The 14,296-nt window shown below is 38.3% G+C and overlaps 2 protein-coding genes across 3 annotated transcripts in view; one reads left to right on the plus strand and one right to left on the minus strand.

Annotated features, from left to right (window-relative positions):
- The window catches only part of LOC113007434 (syncytin-A-like), a 445,664-nt gene that overhangs the window by 123,001 nt on the left and 308,367 nt on the right, over positions 1-14,296 (plus strand). The window lies entirely within an intron of this gene.
- Positions 289-2,404, minus strand: LOC113007441 (uncharacterized). The gene is made up of 4 exons (XM_026144010.1): positions 2,294-2,404; positions 1,645-2,017; positions 1,472-1,552; positions 289-1,127 (listed from the first exon to the last, which is right to left on the minus strand). Exons 1-4 carry the CDS (start codon positions 2,314-2,316, stop codon positions 753-755), a joined length of 852 nt encoding a protein of 283 aa, XP_025999795.1. The 5' UTR covers positions 2,317-2,404; the 3' UTR covers positions 289-752.

Raw genomic sequence — 14,296 nt, forward strand, 5'->3', positions numbered from 1 at the left:
CTCCCATAAGAACTAAGTGTTTCAACACACACTTTATTTCTAATGGAGCAATCCCTTCAAAAATTACATGCATCATGTCTTGGGGTGTTTGTTGGATCAAGTTGAATGCTGGGAAATTAATAAGTTTGCTTCTTCTGTTTATTCCATATGTTGTTTTTAAGCTGTTTCTTAGATACTCTGTGTTGGCCTTCTCAATTTCGCTACATTGCCGGACATGTCGTTCAAATGTCCGTTCCTCAAAGTTATCCTCCTCAAAATAAATTTCCATGTCCTGAAATGAACATTCACACTGCCTGCATTTACTATGAGCAAACCCAACACCCTCTTTAAACCCGCAAAGCTCATGTTGCGCCAAAGTGTCTCCACATAATGAAACTAATGCTCCAAATATTTCACGTTCACCATTTCCAGTTTGAATTTTAACTCCATTATATAGCTTCACTAAGTCCTCATGCAGCCTTTGCAAGATTCCATCTACACCACATTCAGAAAGCGCACTCTTTTTTGCAATGGCAAGTAGACGAATGGCAGCTAGTTTTGATCGATATTTAGGATTAATGTTTCCCAAAGTATAATAGAACATTACCAACTTATTTTTGGAGGCATGAGACCCAAGTGGGTTACAAATTTCAATTTCATCTGAGTAAAGGATAATCTGTAAGGCAGAGGGGTGTGCAGAAAATAAACGGTGAGACTTCATGAGTTCTCCATCTATGATATCATATAAATACTCATTTCTGTAATTTTTCTGCTCATCTATCAATGCCAAAACTCTTGGATGGGACAATAACTGCTCCAAACTTCTGACAAGCGGAACATAATGAAAACATTTGGGCACAGTAGTGAGGAATCTTTTTTTCCCTTTTTTTCCCCATGACAGCAGTATACCCAACACAAACCTCCTCGGACTCCACAAAATTGAAATTTCTCTTTATCACATCATCCTGCCTGTATGTTGTTGAAACAGAGGCAAATGGATCCTCAATCTGGTCGAAGACTGCCAAAACATCTTTTTCAAGTCCACTTCCATGATGCTGCTGGAAAACCTTTTGTACCTGACTTCTCAGATTATTGACCAACGATGCCTGATACTGTTGTAATGCTGCAACGACATCATTCACACCACTCTGAAAAACAGACAGAAAGGACAAACGACATCTTAGTTGTTTGCTATTAAAAGAGATTTATTTTTAGTGAATAGACAACTTATAATGTAAGGACTAATAACGTACGTAGCTCTGCAACCAAAAAAACTGCATAGAATTATTTGACTGTTTCTTATAGATTTTTTCCCTCACTGAAACTGAAGAAAAAAAAATTTTTTTTAATTCCTTCTCGGATTTCTTGCAAAACTCAAATTTTTAGTTTAATTAAGATTACAATTTTCCTTTTTATATAATTTTATATAATTTTATATATAATTTTATATAATTTTATATAATTTTATATATAATTTTGTATGAGCACAAACCTGTGAAAGACGATGTTTCTCTCTTGCAGTCAATACAAGAGCTGTTGCTTGTCTGGTAAGAACATCGTGGCAGGAGTCATCCTTCAGAAAAGAGAAATAAATATAGGAGTGTTATAAACTGGTAAAATGTTTTATCAAAAGAAGTTGTTATTGTTCAGTAGTGATAGACTCACCATAGATTGGGATGATGCTACTCCATCTGCGAACCCGCTTGGACAAGCTGCTGAAATGTTTGGAGTCGAGGTATCATTGTTGGTCTGGGATGGAACAAGGGGCCTTTGCGAGATATGGGCACCATCATCGAAGCCAGAGTACAATGTCTTATTATTGTCAAAAGTACCAAAATGTTCGGGGCACACACTGTCTGGATCATGCTGTATTGTGTTTTGATCAATCACTGCATCTTCTCCTGAGTTCAATCTGGTGTCTACAGCTGCATCCATTGTTGGCTGGCTTGTTGGCTGGTTTTCGACCACTGGATCAGTCCTGTAGGCCCACATGTTACTCAGACTTCTGTTCTCCGCTGATGAGGGTTCCCTCCTAGAACTGCAATTGAGATTAATTGATTTATTGACTAGTTAAAGATATTAATTACAAGCTACACTGATAATTTCTAAATAATTCTATTCTGCATTTGATAATTTACTCTAAAATATGTATGTTTTCAGACTGAGTTTAATAAATTGTTACTAATTTATTGCTGATTGATATTTGGCAGCTTAACTGTAGTTTAAAAGCTTTAAAAATCCTCAAAAACCTAAACCTGGAAAGCTAAACTAAAGAACACAGGAAACATGGAAAATGTTGCAAAAACCTTACAACCTGGAGCAAGGAGCATGAGACATGAAAACCTGAGGGGGGGAACACAGATGACACAGAGGAGAAAATGCAGACGATCCGACAAAGAACAGAGGGAAGCACACACTAAATATACACACACACTGGGAAACAAGGAATTGGCAGACAGGTACGAAACACAGCTGACACTAATCAGATGAGAAGAGACCAGGGGGAAGGGCAACAGAATACACTGATGCCTGGCATGGGACTATCAAAGTAAAACAGGAATAAACATGAACATCAAACCAGGGACACTTGACTCAAGACAAGGGAGGCACGGAGAACACCTAAACACAGGAAATAATTAACAAATAACCAGGAAACTAACTGAAACAATGAATATTAATAAACACAAACAACCAAGGAGACTCTGGACCATGCCCATTGGTTTATTTAAAACAAAAGTAAAAAAAAATAAAAATGGTGTTTTCTCTATTAGGAGAAATTAAGCACTCAGAAAAATTGTTTAGAAATAGCATTGATGTGGATCATAAGGAATTAGCATTAACATATCTACTGTTAAGCTGTAAACACAAGTAGGAATCTAACATGAATACTTTATATGATTTATACTTTATATACTTTATATAACACGCCCCGCCATATACCCCAATCGCCCGCTTCTGGCCGGGGAGCCATCCCACTGAACCTACTCCCCACTCCGCGAGCAGGCTAGGGAATCGGCCCGGACCATCGGCGCCCCATGCCCCGTCTCAGCGACGGGGAAGTGTCCACTCTGGAAGCCCCGGAGCTGGCTTGGTGGCCACCCATGTGGCAAGCAGCAGTCCTCCTCTCCATCATGCAGCAGTCCAGCCCTTCAAAATCTGTTGGTGATCATGGATGTTTTCACATTTTTCCACGCTGTCAGATTCCACCGGTGGAGTTGAGCATAACTTGCTTTTCGCAAGTTTATTGCCGCTCGTCATCCACGCCTCCCGCTGAACGCGTAGCGCTACTTTGAAGTTTGTTTTTCGCGCTACTTGTACGGCACTATGTTGCCTGGCGGATGGACATGTGACCAACATACGACTCTTGAACCCCGATACTATGTGTCTGATCACATGCAACGTAGTGCCGTACAACAGCGGAACAAACAAAACAAATCGTCTTACGATATGACAAAAATCATGGACAATCCATAGAAAAGCCGCACCTGACTAAAAGCCGCAGGGTTCAAAGCTTGTGCAAAAAGTAGCGGCTTATAGCCCGACAATTACGGTAGTTTTATTGACAAAAACCACCAGGTCATTCAGTGTTCCCTTAGTGCTAATGTATAAGAGATGTTGGTGTACTATACCTGAAGTAATGTTGTTAAGTCCCTAAGTCATATTCTTTTATTGTCATGACTGTATTTGAAGCTATTTTTATTTTTGTATGATACCTGATTCAGTTTATGAAGTAAACTAAAGTCTAAAATACTTAGTCAGTCATTTGTTTAATAGTAATTTAACATTACATAATTCACATATAAAACTATGAATTGTAATTTTAAATGGTTTAAAAGCATGTAGAATAGAATATGTAGGCAAGTATATTTCTCCTTTTTTTTTTTTATCAAGAAGCAAAGATAAAAAGAAGAAAAAAAAACAGGGCAGGGTTCGGGGGTTGAATCATCCATCCCCACCAATGGCAAAACCAAATCTACGCACTTGGTCTGTTTACACCTACAGGCCAGTGGGCACTCTTTCAATGATGAGGATGTACACATGCCGGACAGAGACGAACGCTGGTTTGAGCGGGGAGTCAAGGAGGCCATTTACGTGTAAGGGGAAAGAGCATCTCTGAATCGAGCAAGGGGCCTAAGGATACATTTTTGCTATCTTACAATGCTGTGATAGCAGCTATTCCCTAACTCTCTGTGAACTGTACTTATGCCCATTGAATTCTACACCTTGCATAGCTTTGCCTGATTGAGTGCTCTGTCAGTAAATTGAACTGTAGCCCAAAATTACAGCAGATATTTCCAAATGAAACATAAACAAACTCCTCACACTCTCATCGGACAGTACATGAACACCTCAACAAATGAAATGTATACATAGTTTGGACAATCACCATCTAAACACTGTGCAAAGATGTCACCTGCGCAAACGAGAAACTTAAACTGTGGTGTCCTGTAGGGTTCAATTTACAGTGTATATGTGAAGAAGCGCTGTGTGCAAACAGGAGATGAGGACTCAAACACAGACTTCACAGAGGCAAAAATGGGGACTGAAAAGGCAGTTTATTTTAGGCTCAGGAAAAATTATACAACTAATGATGAACTAAACTAGACTGGGAAAATATAAACTAAACCTCACAGAGAGGAACACAAGGGAACACACAGCATGAGGGACGACACGACACAGAACTCTGACATAAGTACACGAAAGGTAATGAGGGAAGTGTAAAGTACACAGGGAACACAGCTGAGGACAATTACACATGACAGCGCGGGGAGGAAACTAAACTGAAAATGCTGACACCAAGGCATGGACCTTGAACATAACACAGAGAGAGAGGGAGAGAGAGAGAGAGAGAGAGAGAACATGATGGAAAGAGGAAAATGCAGAACACAAGGAGTGGGAGCAAAGCATGATAATTTTCTAGATATTTTTACTATGTGGTACAATAAACATTGTCCTGTAAACGAACACATGACAAAGAAAAAAAAGATAAAAAGTCCTTGGCTCACAAAAGGAATTATTAATGCTTGCAAAAAGAAAAACAATCTGTATAAACAGTTTATCAAAGTAAAAACAAAAGAAGTGGAACAAAGATATAAAGCATATAGAAATAAATTGACTGATATTATAAGAACGAGCAAACAACTTTATTATAGAAGAAGATTATATGAAAATAAAAACAATATAAAAGGAACTTGGGATGTGTTAAACAACTTAATTAAACAAGGATCTTCTGGAACATCATATCCTGAATATTTTACTGATGCAAATGGTGAAAATCACAACATGAGTAATATTGTCGATGGGTTCAATAAATTCTTCATAAATGTTGGCCCTGAACTAGCAGCGGACATCCCGTGTCATAAAAATGAAAATATCAGTAATATAAAATCAAATCCCTTTTCACTGTTCCTCTCAGCTACAAATGAGCAAGAAGTAATAAATATCACATTAAAATGTAAAAGTAAGTCTTCAACTGATTATCATGACATAAATATGTCTGTAGTTAAACAGGTTATTCTGAATATTGCTAGTCCCTTAACATATATCTGTAATTTATCATTTCAGTCCGGTTGTTTTCCAAAAAAAATGAAAATTGCGAAAGTAATACCACTATATAAAAGTAACGACAAACACAGTTTTACCAATTATAGGCCTATTTCTCTACTGCCTCAATTCTCAAAAATTCTAGAAAAACTTTTTAATTCAAGATTAGAAAAATTCCTTGAAAAACATCAAATAATAAATGTTGGTCAGTATGGTTTCAGAACGCAAAGAACCACTTCAATGGCGATAATTGAGGCAGTAGAAGAAATTACTGATACACTGGATAAAAATAAATATGCAGTTGGTATTTTGTTGACCTCAAAAAGGCCTTCGACACAATCAATCACTCAATTTTACTGGATAAATTGGAAAGATATGGTATTCGAGGGAAAGCTGGTAACTGGTTAAAAAGTTACCTAACAGGTCGGGAACAATATGTTAGCATAGGGCATTACCATTCAGAGAAACTTGGTATTACATGTGGTGTTCCCCAAGGGTCAGTGTTGGGACCAAAACTTTTCAATGTATACATAAATGATATTTTTGATGTTTCTCAAGTACTTAAACTCATACTGTTCGCAGATGACACCAACATATTTTTCAGTAGCGATGATTATACTGATCTTGTAATGACTGTAAACAGGGAGCTAAAATTAATAAAAAAATGGATGGACATAAATAAATTATCATTAAATATAAATAAAACTAAAGCAATGTTTTTTGGTAATTTAAAATATAATATAGAATTACCAATTATCATTGAAGGTGTACCAATTGATAATGTGAGTGAAAACAAATTTTTGGGAGTTGTAATTGATAACAAAATTTCATGGAAACCCCACGTCAGACACATAAAAACCAAAATTTCTAGAAGCCTCGCAGTTTTGAACAAAGTGAAACAATTCCTTGATATGCATCTGGTACACTAGCTGCACAGGGGCTCAGAGGAAAGCACTCCAAGGGCTCATTAACACCGCCCAAAAGATCACTGGCTGCCCTCTCCCCACACTGGAAGTTCTACACAACGCCCACTGTTTTAAAAAGGCCCAAAACATCATAAAAGACACCTCACATCCTGGCCACTCCCTGTTCGAACTGTTGCCCTCAGGCAGACGGTACAGGGCAATCAGAGCAAGGACTAATAGACTCAAACACAGCTGTTATCCAACTGCAATAACACATCTGAATACTACAAAAAAATGTCCATCACGCCACTCTTGTGTTAATCTATGCACGGTCTGAAGCATGTGTGTGGGAATGTATGTGAATGTTTTACTGTTATATCTTATTAGTATTTTAAGTATTCTATCTATTTTATTTATTGAATTTTATTGTTTTATTTATATTTTGATATTGCTAGGGATGATGCAATGATCGGGGACCATTCTTAATTTCGTTGTTCTCATGACAATGACAATAAAGTTTCTGATTCTGATTCTGATAAAGATGCACTTCGTACTCTGTACTGTACCCTGGTTCTTCCATATCTTACATATTGTGTGGAAGTGTGGGGAAATACATATAAAAATACAACTAATCCATTAGTCACAGTACAGAAACGAGCACTGCGTATTATTCACAAGGCTGGTTATCTAGATCATACTCACAAATTCTTTCTTCAGGCAAAGTTACTTAAATTCCAGGATCTGGTTAATTACAATACATCCATAATTTTGTATAAAGCTTTTACTAAACTTTTACCGGCAAATTTACAAACTAGATTTGAAATTCGAGAAAAGGTTTATAATGTGAGAGGCTTTGGAGAATTCAAATTACCCAGAACTCGAACAACCCGTAAAGGCTTTTGTGTGTCTGTATGTGGTGTGAAAATCTGGAACAGTCTGAGTTTACAATTGAAACAATGCAAAAATATTCATAGATTTAAATTTCTCTACAAACAGTTGGTTTGGTCACAGTATACTCAATGATGGGTTTTAGTGTGCTCTGTAATGTCTGTCCTCTTACCATTGCTGGTATGGATTCCAAAATAAAAATAAATAAATAAAGTGTGCGTATGTATGTACATATATGTACTTGTGTGTGTAGATATATATGTATGTATATGTATGTGTGTTTGTTACTTGTAGTTATTACTGCCTGTTACCTGTGGTAATGCAATTTATAATTTATATATTCTGTATTCAGTTATGAAGGCTCTAATTGTTGGTTGCGAGCTGCCGCTTAGATGCTTGTATCTGCCCGGGGTTGTTGATGGATCTGTATGCAATGATGGGCGTAGCTGCGGGAAGTTTATTGTTTTTTTTTTTGTTGATGAGTGAGTATAGGGGTGGGATTTAATAAGTTTTCTTCGTCCCACTCCTTTTTCAGGCAAGTTTTGTTTTTTGTTTTGTGTATTTTATGTTCAATATAGGTATTTGTTGTGCCTGAAAATGAATAAATAAATGAAGTGAAAATGAATGAAGCACAATAACTCACATCACTAAATACACGGTCACACAGAGGGAAACAATGGGGATAAAGACAGAAGGGGAAATCCAATAAATCAACCTGAACAACTTAGGACCCATAGAATAACAAATGAACTTAACATGACACAGGAACACAGGAAAACTAAGAACGCTGGGTCAAATGACCCAGGACCCTGACAGTATATGCAGTTTAACAGCAACACTCTGTGATTTATTCAAGACACTTCCTAGCATATAAATCTGTTTCACACTTTATTGCACATACAGTTTAATAGATGGTGGAGCCTGGTGATCTTATCTCAGGAATTGGGGGATGCAGGAAGCCACCTTTAGGTGACCCTGTAAGAGGAGATAAGGGGTTGTAAATTATTTCTCTTGGAGATGCTCAATGGCGTAAAAAACAGCTGTGGAATGCTTTTGTTCTTTTTTAGTGTATTTAAGCAAGGGCTGTGCTGAGATCTGGAGAGAGACTATGTATCAGTGTCATGCTGAATGTCTTCTATCTCAAGTTGTTGGGAACGTAGCGTTTTCAGTGGGAGAAACATTTTGTCACTCATCCAAGTGACTTCTTCAGTCTACAGGCATCTTACAATGCTGTAATTGCAGCCATTCCCCAACTCTCTGTGAATGGTACTGATTTACAGCATTTGATATGTAGAGGATGCATCCCACTTCTTTCTAAAAGCACTTATCATTCCGAACAAGTACAATCCCCATCTTGACCTCTTTATGGCCATGGTATATAGGATATTTTAGTGTGGGTAGGTAACTATCCTGAAGTATAGAAAAAGATTTAAAGATTTAAATGTTTAACAATAAATATAAACTGTGCCCTTGATTCCTGTCAGAAGAAAATTGTATATAGTGTGATCAGCTTCATGAAATGTGTTCTTTTATTGATCACTAAGCAAATGGCTACGTGACTTTTGACATGAACTCTTGTGTGATAAACAACTAACAGCTTCCTCTTTTATAAGAACATACAGACTTAGAAAAGGGGAACCTCAGCTCTGAGTTCCTAGAATAACTCTGTTATCTTTGTACACACACACACACACACACACACACAAGCTTGTATAAATAAAGAACGCAGATGGTGATACAGTGCGAGTCTGTGAGTGCCTCCTATCAGGAAGAGCGCTCTGTGACCGTCCTCGCGAGTAAAAGACAACTGCAGTGTTAGTGTTTTCTAACTCAGGTGTCTTAGCTGAAGAACTGCGGGGGTGATTTATAGAAATCCCCTGTCATAAAATTTGTTACATTTTAATGTTCAGTTCAAAGATTGCCATGGTCCTCTCGGTCGATTCTCCCATTTCTGTCTGTGTATATGATCTGATTATAGTTGAGCTTGCTTCCCACTGTGCTGTTCCACACCTGGGAGAAATTGCTGATTATGCATCTGACTGCTGTTGGGCTCATAACCCAGAATAAAGGCAGTTCAAAATTCGACTCCAGATCATTGCACCACACGCAGTATACAGTCTCAATGTCTTATAATCATGAGTACAGCAACAGGGAACGTGAATTTATTTGGACTGTTGTCTCTGTTCAGATGTCCCTTACCTTGGAAAAAAGGAATTGTCTATTGGAGGCACTGAGGAGAGTGCTGTTTTGGAGCGAAGACAGAAAACTACATTTTAGTGTGTTCAGCCAACAAGCTAGCAGGAGACTATTCATCTACCTCCCTTGTAATACCCTTCCTTGGAAATCCAGTATCATTACAAGGGCTTTAGAGTGTGACGAATTTGGTGGCGAATAAAGAGAGAGAGAGAGCTGCTGCTGAGGAAACATTTGAGAAGGCCATGGACATTTGTAGAAGCTGCAACATTGAGATTCCTCAGGGAGCAAGGCACAAACAGAAAAGACTCGAAGGATTTGTGCTCGAATCCAGCTGTGGTGCAACAACCAAATCTCACAAGCTCAGCAGAGCTTAGGTGTGAGATGTTCTTTCCTTGTTTGGACCGAATGTTGCAGGAGCTAGCAGACAGATTTTTAGGGGTAGGACAGAAAATAATGAAGGGTATTCAGGCATGCAATCCATCTTCCTCAACATTACTTTCCGAAGATGCCTTAAAACCCATTGTGGCACACTACCATGTGACGATAAAGCCTGAAGAACTTGTCATGGCAAAAAACTTCATGAAAAGAAAAATGGAAAAAGAGGACATTCACAACATTACAACTGCCTTCCACTTGCTTGACGATGACATGTTCCCAATTCTGAAGGTTCAAATTCAAATTTTTATTTGTCACGTACACAGTCATACACAGTACGATATGTAGTGAAATGCTTGGACAACTGCTCGTGACCTAAAGAAAACAAAAAAGGAAAAGGCTATGAATAAGATAGGAAATAAATATGAAAAATTAAAAAGGGTAAATTTAACTAGGAAGGAATAAAATATAAATTAAGGTTAAAAATGAAATAACTGTACAACACAAATTAGAATGAAGGGTAAATTTAACTGGGAAAGAATAAGATAAAATATATAAATTAAAGTTGAAAATAAAATAACTGTACAACAAAATACACAATATAGAACTATATAAGAATGTATGAAGAAATATAAATATAAATAAATATATACACAATAACAGCAGCTGTACAAGTATTAACCGGAAATGAAGAATGTAGTGACCAGTGTTGTGCAATCCACATTATGTCTTGTGCAGTGCAAACATGCTTAAAGTGATTTAAGTGATGAAGTGAAAACAAAGTCCAGAATGTCCAGTGTGTGTGTAAGAACTATATGTGTGGGTCAGTACTGTGTGGTGGTGTGATTGAGAGACCGTATCGCCTGTGGGAAGAAGCTCCTCCTCAGTCTCTCTGTGTTGGTCTTCAGGGAGCGGAATCGCTTTCCTGACCTCAACAGAGAGAACAGTCCGTTGTTGGGATGGCTGAGGTCCTTCACGATCTTCCTGGCCTTGGTCCAGCACCGCCTGCTGTAGATTGAGTGCAGGTCAGGGAGCTCGGAGCGGATGGTGCGCTCAGCTGACCGCACAACCCTCTGTAGAGCTCGTCTGTCCTGCATGGTGCTGTTCCCGAACCAGGTTAAGATGTTTCCCGCCAGGATGCTCTCTATGGTGCACGAGTAAAAGTTCCTGAGGACCTTGGAGGGCAGTTGGAAGTCTCTCAAGCGTCTGAGGTGGTAGAGACGCTGACGGGCCTTTTTCACCACGGTGTTGATGTGACAGGACCATGACAGGTCCTGCGTGATGTGAACTCCGAGGTATTTGAAGCTGTCCACTCTCTCCCCTGGGCACTCGTTGATGACATCAGGTCATCTTTAGAATTGCCATTCCTGTCAGTAGCTGCAGCTGTGAGCGCTCTTTTAGTGCCTTGTGTTGTCTCCACACATGGCTAAGGAGAACCGTGGGACAAGAGAGGCTGAATGATTTGGCCATATTATCTATTGAAAAGGAATATTTGAATAATATTGACCCTGAAAAGGTCATTGATAGGTTCACAAAACTCAAGCCTCTAAGATACAGTCTCCTGTTACCACAATAAAGAGGTGTTTTCAGTGTACTGCAGGTCTATGATGATTTTCAGTGCTCCTATCATGTAGTATTGATTCTGGTTATGTCTTGGTTAAGTCCTAAAGTAGTCCTGATTTTGAACTGTTGTAGTCCTGTTTTAATTCCAGATCAGTTCTGGGTCTGGTTGAATTGGGGTTTAGGCCCCGTGTCTTGATGCAGCCTCTGATTTTGTTCTGCCTTGCTGCTTAATTAAAAAACTAGTTTAACCCTTTAAGACCTACCATAGAACCTATGGAACGCCAGGACTGCCATAATGAATTAATTAAATACACCATTAAATAATTAATTAAATGTGGCAATAATTAATTAAAATTGGAATTAATTAATTAAATAAATAGTTATGACACATGTAATTAATTAATTATTGACACATTTAATTAATTATTTATGTATTTCACATTTTAATTAATTATTGACACATTTAATTAATTAATTATTGACACATTTAATTAATTATTTATGTATTTCACATTTTAATTAATTATTGACACATTTCATTAATTATTGACACATTTAATTAATTATTTAATGATATATTTATTTATTTCATTTTGGCAGTCCTGACGCCTGGCTCTCATCATGAAATAATTTTATCTGTCAGCCTCACCCATCAAACTCAGGGGGCGGGGTTAACGCTGATCGAGTCAAAACCATTGCTTTGGCCTGGTGGCCATTGTTTCTAGCACACAACAACCGGCATGTGGAAGCTAACAGAACTGAGCTTTGAAAAACCCTGTTTGTGTGTTACCAAATACCGTTTTAATATTTTTTTAGCCGAGAATGTAGTGGTTTAATCTTCATGTGTCTGGTCGGTTTGTCAAGATACAGCCTCTTTGCAAAAGTGTTTCGATGATTTCGGAGATGTCTGCCCAGTCTCACGGCAAAGCGTGGGATAGACCCGCTCGCCTCGCAAGCAATCCCACCGACAAAGCGCAGGCCCCGGTACACAGCTGTAGTAACCCCCGCTGACTTCTTTTACTGAGGTTATATTTATCGGTGTTTTATTTCCTGATGTTCTTATGTGTCCTACGTGTTTCAGTCGCCAATTCTGAATTATAACTAACATTAAAAACATGTTTAAGGAGGAGAGAGAGCAAATAAATCTGTTTAACATCTGATCTTTGGGTTTTTGTTCAGTAATCAGTGTGACCTGTGTATAAACACATAAAAGAGATAACGTTGGTGTTTCCGTCATGTAGTAACTGCTGGCTTTAACTGTACAAAGGTTGTTCGACACTATGAAACACATACAGACTTCATGATGTTCGGCTAATATTTTTATTGTGAATATTAATCATGCTGACCTCGCTCTGTACACCACGCAGCGAGGTCAGCATATCCACGATATCCTCAGCTCCATGAGTTAACACAAAGTTTCCCAGCTGACTATCTAACTGCCAACTATTCCAGAGATGTGAAAATATACAGCATAAAGAAAAGTGTAAGAGACTCAGCAGCAGATTAGAATAACAGTTATACATTTAATAAATCACCAAATGAATCCAAGAAACGAGCAAACCTGTTCCGACAATTTGAATTTGTATTCCCTCAGCTGCAGACTCGCTGCTGTTTAAATGTTTGAAAAGGAAGATTAGATATAAACAAACGTCAAACATAGACTCAGTCTGCCTTCACATTTGATATGAGGCCAGCACGTATAGTGGCCTCAGCAGGCTATTACTGAAATACACGTGCTATATCATAAACTATGATATAAACAGGGAGGTCCTATTAACATGTTTAGTTTTAAAGGACACCTTCCTGCCTTTAGTCTCATTCATGAGCAGTATTAGTTTTCTTCTAACATCCAGAAGTCTGCACAATGTGTTTCATAGTTTGTAACAAGCCTTTGACAGGTAAACATAACATGACCGAAAAAGCAAAAAAAAAGAAAAAAAAAAGAGAGAGAGTGTTGACATAAGAAGAGAAAATTCTCTCAATTATGGAGACAGACAAATGGTTCATTTATGTTTGATGTGTGTTTATTCCTCCCTAAATATCGTCGGTGAAGTTCGCCATGCATGTCAGATTTTCCTGCGCATTTTTATACGTCTGCCAACAGAGAGAGAAAAAAAATCACATTCTAACAGACAGCTGGTGCTTAGAATACAGTTGAATAACTATTAAAAAACAGATGATATTTAGATGATAGTTCAGTCTAACACATGTGCCAGTGAACCATTAAACGTCTGTGAAACTATGCAGTTATGAAACGTAACTTTAACCTCAGCCAAACCGATTTGCTCAGTTGTAAATAAAACAGCGAAGTAAACGTGACCCGACAGACAGAACCTGAGTGAATGAAGTCCAGCGTTTAACCACTGAGAGCTAAAACTCAGCTGAGGTTTGAAAGCTGTGTGCCGGTGATTGGACATCAGCCGCTGATAAAGCTGTTCGCCTATAAAGTGCTCTGTAAGGAAACGAGCTCCAGCAGCTCTGCGCTCGGGGAAAACACTATATTTACTTATCTTGTGCAGAAAAATGCGCTGACATTGCGTTATATCGAGCACCGGCTGCCCAGTTAAACTGTGACTATCACCAGGTAACGTAGGCGTGTTTCTTGAATTAGCAGCAGGTGTTAAACAGCTGACAGATGAGGAGGAGGATGCATGCAGGTAAACTGAGGGTCTGTTGAGCTGATCGCTGGTTTCGTGAGAAAAATGTCAGCTCGTTCTTTATGTTACAGAAGCACAGAGACACAAGACCAGGCGGAAAGAGACGATCGTTCGGTGAAAATGAGAATCTGCGAATGCAACATGTGGAACACGGAGAGTGGAATATGTAAACAAACCGGTTAACGTAAC

The sequence above is a fragment of the Astatotilapia calliptera genome, chromosome 16 (genome assembly GCF_900246225.1).
Source record: "Astatotilapia calliptera chromosome 16, fAstCal1.2, whole genome shotgun sequence".
Taxonomy (NCBI): Eukaryota; Metazoa; Chordata; class Actinopteri; order Cichliformes; family Cichlidae; genus Astatotilapia; species Astatotilapia calliptera.